The sequence below is a fragment of the Epinephelus lanceolatus genome, chromosome 2 (assembly GCF_041903045.1).
Source record: "Epinephelus lanceolatus isolate andai-2023 chromosome 2, ASM4190304v1, whole genome shotgun sequence".
NCBI classification, from domain to species: domain Eukaryota; kingdom Metazoa; phylum Chordata; class Actinopteri; order Perciformes; family Serranidae; genus Epinephelus; species Epinephelus lanceolatus.
The window spans coordinates 23415835-23439484 of record NC_135735.1 but is presented as its reverse complement, the minus strand read 5'-3'; the positions used below and the strand labels follow the sequence as shown (position 1 = coordinate 23439484).

Genomic DNA, 23650 nt, shown 5'->3' with positions numbered 1-23650 from the left:
TAATATATTCTAGTTAGATTAAATACCCATTTAATATTAATTGAACAACTGTATCAACACTAAATACAGGGCCTTAAGCAGGGTACAACAACCTTTACTACCAGAAGAGCCATTTTTGGTCCAAAAAAATTAATTAAATCTGCCTGGAGCCACAAAATATATCTAAGGGAGCGATCACACCGAGATGAAACGCCAGAAATGCGACGCCAGTAAAACCATTGTTTTTCGTATGATACAAGCGTCTTTTTAAACAGGCGTTTTCCCGGCATCCTTTTAGATGCACATTTTTGTAGACACTTCTTTTTAGATGCTTCTTTTTAGATGCATGCTTTTAGATGCACATAGACGCTGAAAAGTTAAAATATTTTCAATGTTTTGAACATCAGATGCCAGTAGATAGCGCGCATTGAATAAGCACTTCCAGCATTTCAAGCGTCTTTGAAGCGTCTGCGTCTCTAGCGTCTCATTTCTGTGTGATCGCCCCTTAACCCTTATAATAAAGGTAACACAGCCTTATTAAGTCTGAATTGGCTTATCAACATAACTAATAGGTCTAATCATCAATATATTTAACCATAAGGTAGCTACTCTGCGGTAAGGTATTTATGAATATTTGGTACTTTGCAGCGGAAGTAAACAAATCTGTCTATGCACTAGACTTTTTCTTTTGGAAGTGTAATTCATGGCAAGCTTCGCTACGGAGACTCAACACAAACCACCAAACCACCATGCTCAAAGTTCAAGAATCGCCTGAAGACATGTCGGCTTGTCAGCCTCACACAACTGTTGTCAATGCTCATAATGACCTTGACTGATAAAGTGCAGCCGGGAGACCGCGTAAGCATCACTGGTGTTTACAGAGCAACCCTCATGCGCGTAAACCCACGTCAGAGCACCGTGAAGTCGGTGTACAAGACCATCCACTTGCGTAAGACAGATGAGAAGAGCCTACATGGTTTAGACGAGGAGGCTGAACAGGAGCTCATTTACACATTTTTACAATTGAGTAATGTAAGAATCACTTTAGGCCTACAACAATGATAAATGAAAATGTAAGTGTTAGAAAATAACCGTGATTCATTTCCACGTAGCCTAATTTTTGGTCAATGCCACAGGGAGCCATTGGAGAGGGGCTAAAAAACAAAAAAAAAGTTAAACAAAGAATCATGTACAATGCTTACTGACTTACCTCAGTTTACCAATGAAGCTCTCTCCACCTCGAGACAGATCGGTGGGATCGATGGAGATGAGGTAATTTGATGTTTTACTCTTTTTCCTCTTCCTGCCTGCTAACAGGAACACCTGTGACGAGCCAAGTCAGAAACCAAATTAGCAAGTCAACTAGTTTGGATGCATGCAAAACAATCTCTTTTCACTGCATGAACTGTCCATTAAGCCTGTGGAAACTGTGCTACTTATCGTTAGAAAATGACTGAATCTTCAGAGTTTTCACAATGCTTATTACTCCATTAGTGTTTGGATTGGTTAATTATGTTGCTGTTTACTGTCTCAGAGTTTCCACTGCCTGACCCTTCTCACCTTCTTGCCGTCTTCTCTCTCTAGATGAAGGTAGTAGGTGGGATACATGCCTCGGTCCATGCCTTTCTTGTCTCTGGTAATTCTGCACTTCACTCTGATCCCCTGGGGCGCAGGTCGCAGAGAAAACTCTTCAAGGTCATCTACATCGACAGCAGGTTCATTGACTGGTGGAGTGGGTGCCGAGGCCACCTCCTGTAGGCGAAAAACAGCCCGCGCAGGGCGAGACCCCTGGTGAGATGGTGGACTGGTGAGTGATGCATTAGAGTTGACTTTCATTAGAACAGAGTAATGAGCCTGAAGATCAAATCGTCCACCGGGACCGAGAATGAGCACACTGTGGCTAAAATAAGGAGCTGGTGTAGAGATGGAAGATTGAGTTGACTGAAGGGAAAGATTAGAGTGGAATGAGGAGCAGAGATGGCTATCGTGAGTACAATGCCAGCTGAGGTTTCACTCTGAACAGAGTGTAGAGGCTGTAGAGAGGATGTGTTTTTAAAGAGGGTTACATGGTTATCTGAGGGTAGTCATCTATTATCACACCTGAAATGGAGAAAAACAAAACCGGCATGTGTTACCTCAAATATTAGATCAAGTAGATCCAAAGCTGGCTGACTTCAAGTGATCAGAAGTATGCAAAATAATAGCATACAACCATATGTTGAATTTTGGGGTAGACACAGGGGACATATCCAACCAATGAAAGCATGACAGTAGTAGAGGACATTTATTTGACAAAATTAAAGACATATTCACCATAAATTAATGCAGAAACGGCTAAATTGGTGCATAAAATCCACCGGAATGCAGAAAATCAAGTGTTTGATGCTCAGATTTTCTGGCAAAGGACCTCCAAACTCTTGTTCTATGTCCTCCTTCACCGCCAACATCTCAACAAAACCTATGCCCTTGCTTACAACATGTTTTAAAAATACTTGGCGGTATGTTTGATTACATAAATTGCACAGAAATCCTTACAATAGCCCACCTGGGCCTTTATGCACAGCTCTCCGCCTCAGGTGTGTATCTTCAAACCAAATGGCAGTTTTTCCCTTTCAAACTGCTACAGGCACATAAGGTGTCTGTATGAGATGATTGTTCCACCACCTGAATAAATAAACAACAGGCCAGAAATTGCAAAAGCCCCAAATAATTTCAATACTGTCTGTAGAAGAAGAAAAGCCGAAGGGCACCAGCAATTTATTTGTATCACATTAAGCCATAATGGTCTATAACTGTACTTTCAGTCATGGAACTTAAATAGAGTCCAGCTGAGCGACAAAATTGAATCTACATTTTCTCCTGCGTGTCACTGACTGGTTAAAACTCTACTGGTTACTGGGCAGAATAAAGACGCATCATGCAGAGAGCACAAGTGCACGCTGTGAGATTCATGTTACCTTGCATGACTTCTTGCTGGTGGCTGAGCCTGGCCTCGTGTTGCTGTTGAGCTGTGAGGAACTGGAGCTGATTTCATCTTCATCGTCCTCTTCTTCATCGAAATTCATACTGCTGGAAATACCTTCACAGAGAAAGAAAATGAAACAAGAAAGTGAAAGAAGAAGAAAGAAAGAGGTGTCACTTATTATTCACTGCAGTTTATTGGTAACATGAAACACTGTGATAATTGGAGCCAACAGGAACACATTCCCTTTTCATCACGTATAACATTTGTAAAAAAACATCTTCACAGTTTGAGGTTTAAATAGACTTACTTGTGCCCCATGTTAGTGAGTGCAACCAGGTCACAGGTTTCCATTAAATAAACCAGGTGTCAGAACTCAGTTGAGACACAGAGGGGTTTTTAGTAAATCTGAGCTCAGGTGCTATCAGGACTGTCTACTATCTCTTGATTTCACATAGTACTTATAATACAATATGATACGATATGATGCGATACAATGCGATACGGTATGGTACAATATATTTTATTGGCCCCCATAGGGAAATTTGTCTTTGTAGTTAAACAAATACTTAATGGCGACTGTTTCCCAGAAGTGTGTGAGTCCAGTCATCCATGTTAAGGAGGTACAATGTGAATTATTTGGTGCCCAACAATACTGAGACTGAAATTTCATGTTGGTCCACTTGAGGCTTAACCTTAACCTTTTTAAAAATGTGGGAAAGAACAAACTCTGTTCATCTTATATTGAGTTGCAAATTACAGCCCTGAATAATAAGGAATAGGGTCAATGAATTCTTTTGCCAATAAATTACTTAAAAGAAATTAGCATTTTAGGATCAGGCACAAAACCATTTAGGGGCACGAGTTTCCAACAATGAACCTGCACCCACCCCCTCCAACCTCCCTCATACAAGGTTGAGGGATGGTAATAAGACCAGCAACATATCGGATAATAATAAGAATGATGACTGAGGTAAATTAATGTAAAGCAAAGGAGAGAAAAAAGAGTGACAAATATAACAACAAATAAATAAATAATTAAATTAAATAAAAAAATAAATATACACGTATTAAAAAAAAAAAAAAATAAATAAATATGTATACACTTGTACCAAAAAACAATAATAAATGAAATGAAATTAAAATAAAAAATAAATTAAGATGTATACACTTATACCAAAAACAATCAATGATAAATAAAATTAAATTGAAATAAAAAATTAAATCCATCCATCCATCTTCTAACCGCTTCATCCTCTTGAGGGTCGCGGGGGGGCTGAGGCCTATCCCAGCTGACATTGGGCAAGAGGCAGGGTACACCCTGGACAGGTCGCCAGACTATCGCAGGGCTGACACATAGAGACAGACAACCGTTCACGCTCACATTCACACCTACGGACAGTTTAGAGTTATCAATTAACCTAATCCCCAATCTGCATGTCTTTGGACTGTGGGAGGAAGCTGGAGTGCCCGGAGAGAGCCCACGCTGACACGGGGAGAACATGCAAACTCCGCACAGAAGGGCTCCCCCACCCGGGATCGAACCGGGAACCCTCTTGCTGTGAGGCGACAGTGCTAACCACCACACCACCGTGCCACCCAAAAAAAGTAAATGAATATGTATATATATATAATCATCTAAAATATACATATACAGTACAGGCCAAAAGTTTGGACACACCTTCTCATTCAATGCGTTTTCTTTATTTTCATGACTATTTACATTGTAGATTCTCACTGAAGGCATCAAAACTATGAATGAACACATGTGGAGTTATGTACTTAACAAAAAAAGGTGAAATAACTGAAAACATGTTTTATATTCTAGTTTCTTCAAAATAGCCACCCTTTGCTCTGATTACTGCTTTGCACACTCTTGGCATTCTCTCCATGAGCTTCAACAGGTAGTCACCTGAAATGGTTTCCACTTCACAGGTGTGCCTTATCAGGGTTAATTAGTGGAATTTCTTGCTTTATCAATGGGGTTGGGACCATCAGTTGTGTTGTGCAGAAGTCAGGTTAATACACAGCCGACAGCCCTATTGGACAACTGTTAAAATTCATATTATGGCAAGAACCAATCAGCTAACTAAAGAAAAACGAGTGGCCATCATTACTTTAAGAAATGAAGGTCAGTCAGTCCGGAAAATTGCAAAAACTTTAAATGTGTCCCCAAGTGGAGTCGCAGAAACCATCAAGCGCTACAACGAAACTGGCACACATGAGGACCGACCCAGGAAAGGAAGACCAAGAGTCACCTCTGCTTCTGAGGATAAGTTCATCCGAGTCACCAGCCTCAGAAATGGCAAGTTAACAGCAGCTCAGATCAGAGACCAGATGAATGCCACACAGAGTTCTAGCAGCAGACCCATCTCTAGAACAACTGTTAAGAGGAGACTGCGCCAATCAGGCCTTCATGGTCAAATAGCTGCTAGGAAACCACTGCTAAGGAGAGGCAACAAGCAGAAGAGATTTGTTTGGGCCAAGAAACACAAGGAATGGACATTAGACCAGTGGAAATCTGTGCTTTGGTCTGATGAGTCCAAATTTGAGATCTTTGGTTCCAACCGCCGTGTCTTTGTGAGACGCAGAAAAGGTGAACGGATGGATTCCACATGCCTGGTTCCCACTGTGAAGCATGGAGGAGGAGGTGTGATGGTGTGGGGGTGTTTTGCTGGTGACACTGTTGGGGATTTATTCAAAATTGAAGGCACACTGAACCAGCCTGGCTACCACAGCATCCTGCAGCGACATGCCATCCCATCTGGTTTGCGTTTAGTTGGACGATCATTTATTTTTCAACAGGACAATGACCCCAAACACACCTCCAGGCTGTGTAAGGGCTATCTGACCAAGAAGGAGAGTGATGGAGTGCTGCGGCAGATGACCTGGCCTCCACAGTCACCGGACCTGAACCCAATCGAGATGGTTTGGGGTGAGCTGGACCGCAGAGTGAAGGCAAAGGGGCCAACAAGTGCTAAACACCTCTGGGAACTCCTTCAAGACTGTTGGAAAACCATTTCAGGTGACTACCTCTTGAAGCTCATGGAGAGAATGCCAAGAGTGTGCAAAGCAGTAATCAGAGCAAAGGGTGGCTATTTTGAAGAAACTAGAATATAAAACATGTTTTCAGTTATTTCACCTTTTTTTGTTAAGTACATAACTCCACATGTGTTCATTCATAGTTCTGATGCCTTCAGTGAGAATCTACAATGTAAATAGTCATGAAAATAAAGAAAACGCATTGAATGAGAAGGTGTGTCCAAACTTTTGGCCTGTACTGTATTTATATTAGGAAAGGGGAAAGTGTACATGGTATGGGCCTCTGCAGTGCATTGTCAGTGCTCAGTGTCAGAATTGAAATCTCAATTGTTATATTCAATAATCATCTCATCCAGATGGTCATTCTGGGAAAAGAGAGGTCAGGCTCTTTAGATAATTGATCAGGGGCTGCCAGTAGCTATAAAATATATCTGTTGAGCCTCTTATGGAGAATTGTTTTTTTTTGTTTTTTTCAACTCTAAGAAAGACATCGTATCATGCAGCCATGAAATAGGAGACGGGGCAAGAGGTTTATTCCATAGTAGGAGTATTCTCCGACGGGCTATTAAAGAGGTAAATGAGCCTATGTTTGCTTGTTTTTGGACACACTTCTGCCATGCCTGCTTCAGGTACACCAAATATAGTAATCTGTGGGAAAGGTCCTATTACTTGTTCTAATATTTCTGAAATAATTCTTAAATAAGACTTCCAGTACTCCCACAGACTCAGACATGACCAAAACATATGGGTTAGACTGCAAGGAGACTGGGAGCATCTGTCATAAGTATCAACCATATCTGGGTATATCTTGGCAATTCTAGCTTTAAGAAATCTTAATAAAAGGATGGAATAATAATTACTGACATAAATACAGATAGAGGGAATAAATCAGAGACTGATTTCTTTTCAAAATCCCTGTTTCTACTTTTTGCAAAAACAAAACAAAACTAGTCAAGTCACTATTTTTACCATTTTATTAACCAAATTGTAGAGTACATTATATGCACTATCTAGTGTCCTAAAATTAACACTTCTTTTTGATAAACATCTCACAATGCAACACATTGTATTTGTACCAAACAGTGAAAGACAGAAAATATGATATATAGGTGTCCAAAACGTCAATTTACTGCTCACAGCAGAGTAAATTATTAAGTGTTTGCCATGTAAGGAATAATAAATGAGTGTAATAGTGATCAATGTTTACATTAACTCAAAGAAACATTATGCTGACAGAAAAATATGTCAGCATCATATGTTGGAGTTATATCATTCATGCACTTGGTCTTAAAATGGCATTTCTATTTGCAGTTCTAGCATGATTCAGTGTGTTTCACCCTCCTACAAACACATCACGGCAGCGGACCAGAATGGCGTGGGTGTAAATGTGGACTCATGGTTGTGTTTTTGCAAATGCAGTGAGACAGTACCTTTCTTGAGCATGGTGACACGCAGATCCTGTTTACTCTGCGACTGAGTGCAGCTCATGACAGGCTCCGAGTCGCCATCCTCTGAGCTGGGGTGACCCACTGTCAGGATCTGGATTTGACCATCATCCTGCAGGGAAGCCAGGCCATCGATCGCTGCTGAGCCACAATCCCACAAGAGCAAACTCCATCAGAACTGTACAACAATCATTATCTCATGTCAAAGTGAAAATAGACACGTTTGTAGCTTTGATTTATGATAATAAATTAAATATTGATTGCACAATGACTATAATGACTGTAGAATAATGACACCATCAGCATTTAAACTGGTTCACTCACTTTCCCTGTGCATTTCTGTGTGTCACTGGGTATGATCTCCAGGGAAAATAAAGGTTGATTTACAGCACAAAAGAAAGCCGATAGTGAGTCAGTTAGCATTCTTTCTGTTCAATCAGTAAGCAGTGTGTGAACTATACCATGGCTCTCAGGGGAGATCACTTTTTGATTTAATTAGGGGTGGTGAGGCTTGCAAGTGCCATAAAGAGAGGACTGACTGGGAAATATTTACAGCTGCAAGCATGTGGGTCTACTTGCTTTATGTCAGCACATCTGAACATATAATAACCCTTTAATTTCATTTTCTGTAGCTGCTTATCCTGTTGGGGGTCATGGGGGTCCTGGAGCCTATCCCAGCTGACATTGGACGAGAGGAGGGGTACACCCTGGACAGGTCACCAGACTATCACGGGGCTGACACATAGAGACATTCACACCTATGGCCAATTCAGAGTCACCAATTAACCTGCATGTCTTTGGACTGTGGGAGGAAGCCGGAGTACCCGCAGAAAACCCACGCTGACACAGAGAGAACATTCAAACTCCGCACAGAAGAGCTCCCCCAACCTGGGTTAGAACTTGCTGTGAGGTGACAGTGCCAACCACTGCACCACCGTGCCACCCTATAATCAGTTAATGACCACATCAAGCCTGCACACGAGCATCAAAACCAAAAATCACACCATGAAACGATACAACAGGGCACAGTACTCTGCAAAGTGATGTACTATAATCTATAGTTTATCCATAGAAATAAGACATGGACAGATCAAATATCAAAACAGCCTACAAACACACAAATGTATTAGCATTAAAAACAGAGCACACCAGGCTGCCTACAAGGGATCAGCGATTAAAGCTAAATGCACAATAACTTCTCTGCTATTATCATCACTGAACATGCATTGAAAATAGCCTGACTCTACGCATGATCGATGATGATGAAGATACAGAAAAATCGAAAAGCATTGCAAACAAACCATATTGTCAATATTTCAGAGATCCCCCTAAAATTGAATAAATCTTTCAAAATAAATGTTTTCAAAGGGGCCCTGGCTCCCCTGTAATGCACCCCCCGTAAGTAAGGTGCAAAAACTGACGCTGACAAGTCGTCTGTTTCCACGTTAACACACAATAAATCACCAAATGAGCCCCAGCAAAGTAAAACAAAGGCAGCTGTCTGTCATCACATCCTGCAGTCGACGCCTGCCTGAATGAATGTGATAACATTTCCACATCTCTGCTTTGATGAAGGTGTGGGTGTTTTGTGCTGGGTTCTTGTGTTTTAAGTAATTGTTTTGCTGACTGGCTTCACTTTTTGGCTTTTCGATTTAATTAGCGTCTAATGTGTAAGAGGGAGGAACTCAATGTCCACGCTGCCTCAGGCGTTCAAGCACAGTTCACTGCAGCTTCAAAACAACGGACGCGCTCCTCTCTACTTGTCCTTATTTCAACTTGTACAGCAGAAGAAAAAAACAGAATAAAAATAATGGGAAAATATTTTTGTTGAGTATAACACAATTGTTAGCCAGTCTAATCAGTTGGTTTCTCATGTGGTCCCTTGTCCTTTTTTACCTCTTTCACTCAAATATATGCATGTAGAAATCCAGTGTCTCATTAAATAGAATATTTCAATCCTGCTGGTGTGTTTTCATTATTGAAAATCTATGTAATTCATTAAAAAATACAAATTTAGCCTATGGTGCATGGAGAGGTTAATTTTTTTAACATATTTCTGACAGATTAGTCATTAAAAAATCTGTAAATGTATCAACAACTTGTGTATTTTACTCCTTGATTAAAATTGCTGGAAGGCTTTCTAAGGACGGATGTGCATGTAGGAGGCAAGTCTGTTTTTAATATAGTTTTTTTAGATTTGGGTTTTGTTTTAATCCAAATGTATTTCACCGGTGTTGTGTTGCATATTTAATTTTAGATGCAGATATATTTATAGAGCAGCTTGATTACTCCTACTCCTATACTCATCTGTTCTGCAGCCCTGATGAAGCTGATTGCATAGTAGCTTGGTAAAGTAGCTCTCCTGAACCTGTGCGCTCGTGCTTGAGAAAATCAAAGAGTGAGACAGAGCGGGAGTGAGACAGGTTCATCAGCGGTGTTTGTGATGCTACTGGCCTGATTAATCTTTTACCCCAGTGGGATCGTATTCACTTTTTTTCTGGGGGGTTTTCTGGGACACAGAAATGAATTATGGCTGATTACTTTGTGTATCAGTTCCTTATTGTTCTGTAGTGATTCTCTCAGTTTACATGGCATATATGACCTATTACACTGCAGTGTCGGTCTGCAATAATATACTGTGAAAGCTGAAAAGCACAGAAGCAAAGAGGAACAATCGCAGCATTGTAGATGAAGCTGGATTCACCATTTCATCACTCAGTTTTTCCTCCTCTGTCTAATGACTAATTTATGTCTCCACTTGTGTCGTGTTAGCGGGCTGACGGCACTCAGACGGTCATACATCATCACGCGCAGTTGAGCTCTGACAGCCATGGCACCGCAGTGGTGGCCAAGGGGGCAGCTTCACTGGCTGTTTGTGTTGCCAGATGTGGCAAAAAAAAAAAATCAGCAGGCGCACCATTATGTGAGGATTGCAAAGAGGGTTTGAATAGACAGTTGCAGCTGCTGGATAAGCTGCTCTTTCATACTGTCTCCAGTGACTTAAAATCTGACCCTTTTTGTGTTTAAACAGGAATCAGTAAAGACCAGGAACAATATGTTTGGAAAAAATATTCTAATTTTGCCTGCCTGTTCATTCATCTCATTTCTATATATCTTTCACTCTGTCTACCCTTAATAGGCTGGCTGGTAGGCTGACCTTTGTGCTTCCCCTTCCTCTCCTTCTTGTCGCTGCCCGTCTGTGGAGTGGAGCTGGCCGATGCTTTGCCCTTTTTGGCTGAGCGGGGCGGCTGTATGTCCGCTATCACCTTCACCTCCTCCTGTTCAGCTTCTTGCACTAAACATAGGGATGGAGACGACCAGCAGCAGATGCAGGGTGATTAGAGCAGATGGACAGAGAAGGAGAGATGTGGAAAAGAGGGCTGAGAGCAGTTTAAAGTTTCACTGACAAAAAAGAAATTAGAAATATTATGTTTAGCAGATAATAAAAAAAGGTCATACTATATAACTGTGAATGCAAATGCAAATAAGTACATAAATGTTTAACCTGACATTGTCACAAAGTTTAAATAATGCTGTGGTTATATCTGCTACCTACAAAAAAGCTGACAGGTGTAAGACATGCCCCTCTTTACAAAATTAAAGCTGCTTGGGAGCACTACTTAAATCTTTCACTGTGGGACGACGTACAGAATTCAATCTTCAGGCTGGTTAATTCAACATCCCTCTGTGCCTGTCATTGTCTGTTACAGTTTAAGGTTGTGCGCAGGCACTTATGTCCAAAGTCAAACTATCTCTATGCACCCAGTTGTGAATCCCTGCTGTGACAAATGTAAAAGAGGTGAAGCCTCCCTCATCCACGTGTTCTGGATGTGTCCTAGCCTTGAAAAATACCAGAGGGACGTTTTCCAAACTGTATCCCTGATGCTCAATTTTGACACAGATCTAACCCTCTGGTTGCCCTTTAAGGCACCACAGGAGAGGACAGCGTGCACATGACTCCAATCAAACAGCGCACACTGTCCTTCGTCTCTCTTTTGGCCAGACGTTCAGTATTGCTAAGAGGGAAAGACGCTGCCCCGCCCACCCACGCTCAGGGGCTGAGGGACACTGTGTCCTGTCCAAACCTTGAAAAGATCTGCAACTCAGGCTGCAATTTAAAACAAAAATTCCAAAAAGTGTGGGGACCTTTACTGAGGGTGCTTTCACACCTGCCCTGTTTGGTTCAGTTGAACTCAAGTTCATTTGCCCCCTAAGTGCGGATCGTTTGGGCAGGTGTGAACGCAGCAATCGCACTTGGGTGCGCACCAAAACAACCGGACCAAGACTTTCTTGAAGAGGTGGTCTCGGTTCAGTTACAAGCGAACTCTGATGCGGTTCTTTGTGGTGAGAACGTGTTCCGACCTCGATCTGCAGTCACATTACACAATGTTTGGGTAAAACATGAGCATGTTACAGTCCTGGAGGATTATTAATGTGCACCTCCTCCTGTACTGCCTTAATATGCACATTCAGCACATCCAATGCATCAAAACATTGTTTTCTAGTTGGAGCCGCGCCTCGTTTTCAAACTGTATGGTTTGACTAAAATGAACAATGACAGCAATATAGTCCACGATGACCAGCGCTAAAATCAACCTGCGTAGTTGGCCCTCCATTGTGACATTAGAAAGTGTCACATTTATCTTGGAATTATGCAACTTTGTTACAAAATAAGTCCCTGTTTCAGACCAAAGCAAGCAAACTCAAGGTCTGAAAGCACCCTGAAATACTTACAGAACCTTCGGTCAAAGTTATTTTCTCACTCTTGTTTCATCTTTCTCTGAATCTGTGTCATTCATACAATCTGTATGAGCTTATCAATTTCTAAACCCCTCTTCTCTTATTAATATATTTTACTTATTTTCCCTTTTTCTTTTCTAAATATAAACCCAGACCTCAAGCAACTTCCTGTGTTACTCCAGGGACAAAGCACCCTTATGGAATTCCAGCTTATTGATGGGGCTAACTGGGGCGAGGGATGATTGAGACAAGATTGAATGTTAGATTGAAGATTGAAGACTGAATGCGCTTTACAACTGTCTGTGTTTATCTTGTAAAATCTTCAGAATTCATTAAAAATATTCTTGAGAAAGAAATGCAAAAGCTGCACTGATTTCTAGTTACTCTAACTTAAAGGTCCAGTGTGGAGGATTTAGGGGGATATATTGGTAGAAATCGAATATATTTTGATGAGTACGTTTGAGCCTTTTGTATCTACACAGGGAGCAGGTCCTCGTCTGTGGAGATTGCCATGTTGCCTACCAAACACTGGCTCTATTTAGAGCCATTTATAACTTTCGCATTGGCCTGCATAGTTCACAGAGAGGGTCGAAAAAACATTGATTTTTTTTAAACATTAAACTGCTTTATTCTGTTTTTTTTGCCGGGTTAAATCAAATGGTCCATTTGTTCTGGAGAGGAAGAGACACCAAAGGAATTCAAACTTAGAGAAATTCCAGCTGGTTGCAAACTGCAGTTGTCACTGCTTGATGCCATTGAATGCCCCTTCATCTTTAACACTGCTCCTCTTAGAAAAAAAAGTATTTTGTAGCTGTAAACTGAAATACAAACTGCTGGAAAAAATCTTTCTCTATAAAAATCAATCAAATCTTCTGTACAGATATAGTAATATGTCACAGATGTAGTTTTTAAAATGTATTTTTATAAAGAGAAAGATTTTAATTGAGCATAATGCATCCATATTTGCTTACATGACAGTAATATTTGGCTGCTATTTAATGCAAATGTAAACATTTATGCAGCTGTACAGTTCAGACTCACTCTACATAAAGACATCCACTGCCTGCTTGTGAATAGAGCAATATACAGCTAAACTGTAAATGGAAGTCAGATTTATTTCCCTTGTTTGGGGGGAAATGATAAGGTTATTATTCCCCTGCTTTCGATCAGTATATCAGCATAGTGCAGAGTAACATTTTCTCCTCTCTCAGCAGGGAAAGTGACAGTTCGAGGCCTTGAGCCCAGAAACTGGCCCTCAGAACTGGGGATTAGATGGCTGCTCTGGTCTCTGTGTGTAGATAAGAGGACTCATCAATCCCAGTCTTAACACCATCTCTGCTCTCGAGTGGAGAGATTTGCAGCACAGTGAGCGCCTGCAACTGATGGTACAGAATACTGCATCGTTTCTACACAGGCGCTAAGTTAAAATAGTAATATCAAAAAAATATATATATTATTCACTTATTTTTATAGTTATATGTTTGGCAGATATGCTACTTGTAGTTTACAGTTCTAATTGGGAAAGACATAAAAACATAAAGAAAATCTGCATAAAAAGAAAATCTGTTTCAGCCCAAGAATAAATACTTCCTGCAAATACTACAGATTGATCAAACAAGCAGTCTAGGATCTCTATTTGCTCAATCCATAGTGTTTCATAAACCATCTGTTTGAGCTTCCTGAATCTACAGAGTCCCAGAAGAGTGCCAGTCTGTACTCACCATGGTAGATGGTGCTGCTGTTGCTGCTGAGGTAGGATTCCACCAGCGGAGCCTGTTCCTCACTCTGTTTGGTCCGACGAGTGCGAGATCTCCCGTCCACGTTAGACTGGACCATCAGAGGCTCCTGCCTCTTCTTCTTCTGCTTCTGTTCAATGAGCACCCGCTGTTGTGAAGGTTTCACGTACGTGCGCACATGCACACAAACATGCCCAAATAAAAAGAAAAATAATGAGGGCACAGTTTCAGGAAATTAAAGGAAAGTAATTATACGCACATCACACAGGTGCAAGGCTATTAGAAAACAGCGTAAATGAAGAAAAAGTAACGCCTGCACACTTGCTTGCTTTAGATCAGTGGGTTTTTTTTTAACTTTTTGGGCCCAAGGCACACCAAAGTGCAAGCCAAAATCTCAAGGCACACCTGTATTTATATCTGTGCACAATAGCTTCTATATTGTGTGGTGTCACTCTTATCTCAACACAGACAATAAAAACAAGAAAAAAGAAGACAGGTAGCTTTCATGATACCGTCTACTGACAGTTTTTGTTCTCTTTTCTTTCAGTGGCAGGTCGTCGTCGCTGGTGCTTTGTTGTAATTTGCTCCATACAATAAAGTAATCCATTGTCCCACTCACGGCGTTCTCCTTTTAATTATTATCATCCTTCACGCTGGCTGCCAATCAGGGCCTTTGATGTGTCACACACTTATAATTCCCATGCACGAACGGTGACAACTGGGTTCCCCATGAAGGTTTTTCTAAATTGAATTTAATTAAATTACATTTTTTAGCTAGAGTTTGCCTCTTTGGGAGTGCACAAAATACTGAAACATTCATAACTTTATGTAAAGGCCCAGTTGAATATTGCAATAATAAGGTATTGTTATCACAAAATCCCACGACACACCTGGATTGGCATCACGGCACACCATGTGAGAACCACTGCTTTAGATGGTTAACCACATCTACCATCATAGAAATTGTCAGTCTATTGGTGTGCATTATATATACAGCTTAAGCAAATGAAAGAAGTTACACCCCTCCTATAATATATGATTATAGGAATAATTTAAGTGAAAATGAAAATACATTAGCACAGAGGTCACTGAAGTAAGCACCAATGACTGCAAAAAGCCATGATATAATATAACCTCTGTACTCTTGCAGTAAAAACAGTCCTGAAACGTAACACAATACTGTTTTAAACCAAATTTGTTTATGATAATAACTTATGAGGCATCATATTCCTTGTGAGCTACCCTCATACAGACTTTTGGTAATAACACAGTCTTGGACAAATCTTTTGAGCCAGCACAAGCAACTGAAGATGTTTAAGGATGAGCTGTCCAAACCACTTTGACCGGGGGCTGGATATAGCTATTCATCTGGACCGACTGTCAGCTATATGCACGTCCTCAAACCAGAGCTCATCAAATATTGAAGGTTTCTATTAGTGGAGATTTCAGGAAGCAGAGCTTTGGAGCCACAGTATCCCCCGCAAAGCTCAGTTTTATGCCAAGACAGTGATAACAATAGGTACATTTACACAAGGCATGGGTTTGATGGTTAAAGAAGTATTGTGCAACTGGAGAGATGCTTGTCTTGTCATAAAACTGGGCTGTCTATGCAGTAGAAGAAACTACCAAAATGCACTGTGCACTAGTGAGCGACATTGTTCAATACGGCCGCCAGCTGGTAAAAAACAATACGGCCAAACAGTGAACTGAAATATGCTTCTAAAGACATTTTAGGCGAGAAATAGGCAATACAGTAACAGAGTCTTGGTGGTTGTTTGATCAGCACTGCCTAGTTTTACCGTTTGATCTACATTTGAGAGACAGAGAGAAAGGGGTGGGGTTTTTTCTCCATCCACTTCTATAATCTTTGTATCCATGGTTACAGATATATGAAAATGCAGAAGTACAATCTGTAGTTCGAGCACCCGCAGATTGACATGTTTAAGCAGAGAGATAAGCAGGGAGATCTGGACACTGAACAAAATGGAGGGAAGTTCACCATAGTTGATTTACACATACTACCCAGTAAGGTTGTCCCCAACTACGAATTGTCCTAGTCAACCAATAGTTGTCATTTAGGGCCATTAGTCAACTAGTCACCCGCATGTTTACAATATGAATTCAATCATTAAATGATACATTTTGGGTGGGGCAACACAATGGTTTGAGTTGAAGGTGTGAGAAAGAATAGTATCAGTACCATTGTTAACACTGTGCTACATTACAGAGAAATACAAAACCGTACAAATGAACCTTCATTAATATAGGCCTATATTTCATCTACAAGTGCACGTCACACACTGAGCGAGCCGCCTGTTAATGACGCTGTCGGCAAAGCAGTAATGATTGTGCTAAGTGGCTAATGGGCACGTAGCTACTTCCATGTTTCAGATGATACGTCATGTTTGTAGTCGACCAATGAAGATGAGTTTACATATCACCTTGGGTTCATCCTTCACCTTCTCAAAATGATCCCACACTTTGGATTTCCTGCCCGACATGTTATTAACTAGCCTGTGGAATAACCGCAGGTATCAGTCCTGTCTGACTGCTGAGTGTGGCCACTTCCTGTGTCAGTCCTCCTAATAAGAGTTTCACGTTTTGTTTTTTTTTTCCTGTGACTAAGCAACTAATGAAATCTTGTCGACTAATGACGTTTCTGGTCGACTAAAATTTGGTCGATGATTAGGGGGCAGCCCTAAAATCTGCAAAGTATCCCTTTAAAGCTTTGACTTGTGGGTAAGACACAGGTTTAAAATGCAGCTACAAGCAAGCTTCTCTCCCTTTGACTAATTGGTTACTTACAAACAATGACAATGATATTTTGTCACTTTAAACCTTGTCTGAATCTCAAAAAACTGCAGAAACCAGCTGAATGAAGAGTAAAATCATGAACTAATATATTTCCCTGCCTCAATAAATCGTTAATCCAAACATTAATTGGCTCTTGACACACTCGCTCATTAAAACTCCGCTCAGAGAGATAACAAGTCCTGGCTGGCCATTTGTGGCCTCATGATGGAGCAGCGGAAGTTTGTGTCATGATAAAACTGCCCTGTTATAATTGATTTTGCCGCTGTGTTACTCTATTATCAGAACTGCAGGAGGAGCAGTAAAGACTTACCTGTCTGTCCAGTTTCTGCTGTCGGAGGTTGGTGCCCTCATCATCTAAAGTGCTGCAAAGAAAAGAGCAGAGAGAGGAGGGAGGGGAGGGAAGGGGGGGGGGTGGGGGGGTGGGGGGGGGGGGGTGGGGGGGGAGACGACAGTGATAAGATGATGCAAAGTGCTCTTCGGCTGTTTATGATGTTTATAATGTAATAAAGACATTTTCCAAAATGCTTCAGTTAATTGACTCTCTACTCTGAAACTGCAGCAGAAGGTTGAACACTTGCAGTATCTGACTGTGTTTTAGCTTCACTGCCTTTAATAAACAATACGTGGTAATGAAGCAGGAAACAGTGTGTTTGTTTCTGCTGCGAGACATTTTGTTCTCACATTGAGACCTAAATTAACCTCATGGCTGTTATTATCTCCGCACACCCCAAATGCATTGGCTTATTATTCCCTGAAAAACAAAAGGAGTATTTGTGAGTATATAATAATTATATAAAAGGTGTTATGATAGCTTTGTGCATTCTTATCTTTAAGACTGCAACAATGTGGGACTATAAAAGGATTAAAAGTATTAGAGAAGATTTGCTGGTCTTATTTTTTGGGGTGTTTAACTGAAAAGCCTTATCTTACTGCATGTGCTTATCTGGTGTATATTTTTCTGACACAAACAGTTGCTTATGGACTTATTTAATTTAAAAGCCAGTCCCTGTTGTACCCTTCATTTCACTGACATACTTTTGCCCACATGCTTAAGTTCTGATCAAAGCACTTTTCTATGAATAAATTAAGCCTATCCCAGCTGACTGGGCGAGAGGCAGGGTACACCCTGGACACATAGAGACAGACAACCACTCACACTCACATTCACACTTACAGGCAATTTAGAGTCACCAATTAACCTGCATGTCTTTGGACTGTGGGAGGAAGCTGGAGTACCCTGAGAAAACCCACAATGACAAGGGAAGAACACGCAAACTCCGCACAGAAGGGCTCCCCCACCCTGGGTTCAGCGTCATCAACCGCTCCTCCCACAAGTCATCAACAGCCCCTCCCGTTGTGCAAGGCTGCCTCGGTCTGTTTAAAGGGTTCCGCCAATATGACTACCCTACAAGGCGGAAAATTGGGCACCTCGGATTAACTCGCCAATCCGGCTCTGTGTGTCTAAACGCTCGCAGCTTGCCGGCAAAACGGCCCAACATTCACGGAAAATCTGACAGTGAAAAAGGGGCCTAAGATACAAAGTCCAATACACAAAACGTACCAGTCAGTTGTACAATAAGTGCAAATGAGGACACGGCAGCTAACAGTGTTGTGGCGTCTTGGATAAAGGTGTTTATATCTTCTGGGTGGTTCATAAAATTGCCACTGAAGCAGTTTAATAAGAGTATGTGTACTTTGATAACTACAGCCCTTTAAAAAGAACTCCCCCTCAAAATCAAGTGGCAGGGCTCTTATAAAGCTGTCACTTTTTCTCTTCGAGTACAACAGCAACATAATCAGAGGCATCACTTGAGCATGATGCTGTAAGCGATGTCATGGAGTCCAGAGGAAAAAACATATTATGAAGCTGTCCCGGATCATTAGAGAGAGAAGAGGAACAGTTTGAGATGTCCTTGGTTTCCGTCGCTGACTTGATAAGACATCCTGAGTTTTACCAGAGAAGAGCCACAGAGCTCCTTCCTCAAACATGTCCGATTTACTAAAAAGCTCCTCCTTTCACTGAGACACTGCTTTATTTCCTTGAGACCCGTAATTTGATTTCAGGATGGTTTTCCTCGCAGCAGACGGATTATGAAATGTTAAATAGGCCATTACATGCCTTATAAGTTCATTTGCATTTGCACAGCTTTAAAAAACTGTTGCAGCTGAGATTTTGCAAAAGTGACAAGAAGGCGTAAAAAGAAGTGAGTGTGAGTGGAGGTGCGTGTGCAGATCTGCTCAGCTACGTCAACAGAGATTAAATTTTAACTGCAGCAAACAACATTTTTCACTGTTTTTCTTTTGATGCATAGCTCACATGGAGGAGTCTGCACCAGAGAACATACAGACAGAAGCGTCTGCCACGATAAAGGCGAGACAGAGGGTGTAATGATGGCAGGTGTCGTATGCTGTACACACTGTAAAAGCCCTTTGAGGCACATTTATGATTTTGGGCTAGCTGAACAGCAGATATTCTCCACCTACACACTTTACCTTTCAAGACAAAGGATTTGATAGATGAAAGAGATTTTGCCTGTGCAGTATCACCACAAACTGCTTAAACGGACATTGTTAGCTACAGTAATCACCCCCTCAGTCCTACTAGTGTGAGTGTCTTTCAGCAGGTTATCCTGTTGGTGTTGCAGGGGAATGTGACAAATGTGACAGATGCTACTATCCGTGTGTACGTCTGCATCTTTGATATCTCTCAAAAGCATTCTTGTGTCCTCTGCAGCACATTTAATGTCTGATGCAATGCACAGAGAAAGCAAGGACAAAAGGAAATCACGGCGGATTCATCGCAAGAGCATCATCACATCCCAATGGCACAGACGGCACAATACCAAGCACACACCTGATCTCAGCCTCTGGAAATGATTCTCTGCCTTCCTGAGCAGATTGTTCGAAAACAGCTGGGAAATATCTTCCTCTACAAGAATACCAGTATTGACTTGAGCATAATTTGATTTGGTGGTGCACTGCGCCCTGACATAATGCCACCGGCCTAAGCAAATGCCTTAAAGGTCAGTGTTGGTAAAATGAATGTCTAAATGATTTCAGCAAGTTGGCCACTGTTTCTCTCTCCACCGCAGAATGCTTTAAGTGAAGAACATATGGATAAATGCACAGGTGTTTTCAGAGCTGCCTTCTTCGTATGATAATCTGTGAACGAGCAAGCATTAACATAGCGGGACAAACATTATAGTCACTACTTGCACAGAGGTAGAATAAAAACCCAAGTTACAGTTTAATAACTACCTAGAGAAAATGTGATCACAATACATTGTGCACAATGTAAGGATGATGATGATGATGATGATGATGATGGAACAGGTGAGAGCAATATCTTTTAAAATTTTGCATATTTAAAGCAAGGTTAGAATGTGAGTGTGAATGGTTGTCTGTCTATATGTGTCAGCCCTGCTATAGTCTGGCGAGTGGCGACCTGCCCAGGGTGTACCCCACCTCTTGCCCATTGTCAGCTGGGATAGGCTCCAGCCCCCTATGACACCTAACAGGATAAGCGGTTACAAAAAATGAATGAATGAATGAATGAATGAATATTTAAAGCTATAGTAGGTTACTTTTTGTTATATTTGCTGAAACTGTAACTACATCCACACAGTATAATCTGTCATAATAAATTGTGTTCCTCTGCCTCCTCAAAGTGCTTCTGAAGGCCTTTGCAAGAAATCACCACACATGAAAGAAAACAACCAATCAGAGCACAAGAGTCTCAAATGCTGTTGTCAATCATGTCAGTCACAGCTCCTGACTTGTGGTCAAATTGTGAAACTAGGCAGCACTGCTCAAATACAAATCAAGATTCTGTCACTCCATTGCCGATTTTTCACCTCTAATGTTTTCAGAAACATATTTTAGTGTACTGTTTAGCTGTAAAACGAATGGTGCAAATGGTGCTTTGTTGTGGCCAGACTGTTTTCAACATGGCAGCTGGGTCACAAACTTTCTCATATCACAGCTAAGCAGTGCACTAAAATTTGTTTCTGGAAACATCAGAGGTGAGAAATAGGCAATGCAGTTACAGAGTCTTGATTTGTATTTGATCAGCGCTGCCTAGTTTGACAGTTTGACCACGGTTCAGGAGCAGTGACTGACAGCAATAACGAGATCATGATTGACAACAGCGTTAGAGAAAGATATTGACCACCTGCCATGTTAAAAATAGTCAGGAAAAAACGAAGCACCACCCGCCAGCCGAACCAACTTTCTCGGTTTACAGCTAAACAGTACACTAAAATATGTTTCTGAAAACATATGAGGTGAGAAATAGGCAATGCAGTAACAGAATCTTGATTTATATTTGATCAGCTCTGCCTAGTTTGACAGTTTGACTGCAGTTCATGAGCTGTGACTGACATGACTGACGGCTGTGTTACAGACTGCTCGGCTCTGATTGGTTGTTTTCATTCAGCAGTGATAGATTTTGACAAACGTCATTAGAAGCACTTTGAGGAGGCAGAGGCTTTTCTTTCTCCGCAGATTATCTGTCTCACGTACTGCTGTGTGGATATAGTGACAGAACTGTGGCTTTAAAGGATTAATCAAATATCAGAATCAACACTGATTGATTTTCTTTCAATGTACTAATCGATTACAAGACCAGTTGTTTTCAGAGCATGTGAAATGCCTGCCATCTTGCTAAAAAGCATCACTTGATATTTAGGGAGAGGAAATTTTAGTTCTATGCTTGAGACAAAATGAAGGAAAACAGAACCGACAACAGAATAATGAGGTTATTTCCTACTAACTTACTTTATTGAGCAGCTATATTATTTTTCATCAAACTGTTAATTTAAAAAAAACAATGTATTTTCTTCTGGGGTTTTTCAGGACTTTAAAATATAATGTATAATGTTGAGTCAGTGCCAGACCTCGCACACTCAGCACCCTAGGCAAGATTCCCCTAGCGCCCCCCCTCTGGCTGGCGCCCTAGGCAGCTGCCTATGTTGCCTTTAAGACGACCCGCCAGTCTGATGATGTAATTAAAAAATTAGCATTGCTCTTAACTTTAAACCTTCCTCTTCCAGTGCCCCCTGATTAAACAGCTTTTAATTCAGAGTGACCCTGAGTATACCTGCTGTGTGTGTGTGCGTGTGGGAGTTTGTTCACCCGTCTGTCTCTGCTTGGAAGAATAAGTGAAACTCATCTCGTGTAAACAACTACAGCTTGGGCTAAGCAAAACAACAACAAATCCAATTATGAATGAATTCGTGACAACATGTCTTCCACAAACAAAGTTATAATATGACAGATGCCAGTCTTTCTCTGTAATATTGTTAAACATCATCTCCATGCCGACAACAGCGCTCGGTTTCCACATTAGAGCTTTTCTTGCATTTGTGCTGTTGTGCTAAGTTTTTAGTAAATTTGAATCAAATCATTAGAAACTGCACAAACTTCAACTACAACATTCATCAGGGGTTTGTGGACGTCACAGATCCCTGCTGCTGTGGAAGATCAAACCAGAATTTTACTGTGCCGCCCCCACTGTGCTGCCTCACTGATTGTACCTTCAGCTCATTTGGCCAGGCATTTTGGAGACCCCCTGAGAAACCTCAACAGATCCTAATTAGAGGTCAATGAGAGGTTTTCTCCAGAAGACGTAGGGAGAACGATCAACCGCAGGAAATAAAATGACAGAAGATGAAGGGAGAAGTTGTCTGCTGATGTGTGGTGTGTGAGAAAATGATGTTGTTTTCCAGCAGTCTTAACTATGACTGAAATTGCTTTACAGACGTTATGTTTTATTTAAATGCAAATGCGGATTGTGACAAAGTGTTTCCTAACCCTTGCATATGACATTGTGTTACATATGCAGCTCGTGACTTTTTGCAGGTTCTTAATGAATGCACAAGTCTCTTACTTTTCATTCGATTACCTTCTGAGTAATGTGCCTATGTTTAAAAGCCATTTATTTTTTACTCTCAACATTTAAAAAACCTTTCATGCATAGCCTACTGCCTGAAGATGTATAAATAATGTGACATCCAAATGATAAATGGCCATATAGGTGCATGTATTTGCATAATGAATTTGGTTGGTTACACAGTGCTCATTGCAGGGCTGATAGTTGCAACATAATTAAAAGCAGAATACATTTCAAACTTAGTATTTTAATTGCAATTTTCCATTCTTCATTTGTCAGTTTGTTATCTCTCAGCTTGATTAATGCCACTAGCTGCAAATACGTTTTCATTTCCCTTTAAGTGTTACCGCTGCACGATAAATAAAGCGAACAGGTGGTTTGTGAGAGTTTTATACTCCTCATACCTCCATCAAAAGCCTCAGCGTGACAGTGACAGTGACGGTGACGGTGGGTAGTCACTGCCGCAGCTACAGCATGCAGGATCAGTAAATCAGTGAATATTCTGTCTACCTGTAACTCTGCACTGCCGACTCCAGTTTGACAACAAAGGCCCACACAGATGCAATGAAAATGTATTTACCTCCCACTCTCTGTCAGACATACAGACAAACAAAGCACTCCATGTCTGCAATCACAGTAATCAAGTGTGTGAATAGGCATCAGACAGGAAGATAATGACACAAACAGAGCTGTGCCTGCGGAGGTCAAACAGCTCGTTATTGTGGAGAGTCTCTGGTCACTCTTGCTCTGCAACACACCGATAGTGAGGTTTACAGGAGGCTTTATAATCTATTTAAAGGTGCAAGGAGGACAAAAAATATCAAGTATGAAGAAGGAAGGCTCTGTATGCTATTGATGGAGCTATAATTTTGGTTTCAAGACCATCATAAGATCAGGCGATCATCTAGTGAAAAAATGCTTGTATCTATTATTAAATAATTGTGGACCTAAGTGTGCAAAGGCATCTTTTTCCATATATTTTTAAGCTGTTGAACTATTTGGTTGCTTTTTATCTGCTTATGTTTGAAGGCAATGATCCAAT

At 41.0% G+C, this 23650-nt stretch overlaps 1 protein-coding gene across 5 annotated transcripts in view; it reads right to left on the bottom strand.

Moving 5' to 3' along the window:
• tub (TUB bipartite transcription factor) overlaps nucleotides 1-23650 on the bottom strand; it is an 88802-nt gene that overhangs the window by 10387 nt on the left and 54765 nt on the right. For 2 of the 5 annotated variants that reach the window (XM_078175439.1, XM_078175441.1), the window contains exons 2-8: nucleotides 17029-17080; nucleotides 13890-14052; nucleotides 10586-10723; nucleotides 7414-7569; nucleotides 2937-3058; nucleotides 1540-1731; nucleotides 1190-1302 (exon numbers count right to left, since the gene is read on the bottom strand). In XM_078175439.1, the coding sequence (XP_078031565.1) occupies nucleotides 1190-1302; nucleotides 1540-1731; nucleotides 2937-3058; nucleotides 7414-7569; nucleotides 10586-10723; nucleotides 13890-14052; nucleotides 17029-17080 (936 nt within the window). The remainder of the gene's footprint in view (nucleotides 1-1189; nucleotides 1303-1539; nucleotides 1732-2936; nucleotides 3059-7413; nucleotides 7570-10585; nucleotides 10724-13889; nucleotides 14053-17028; nucleotides 17081-23650) is intronic. The other 3 variants (XM_078175442.1, XM_078175443.1, XM_078175440.1) reach the window with 2 other exon arrangements.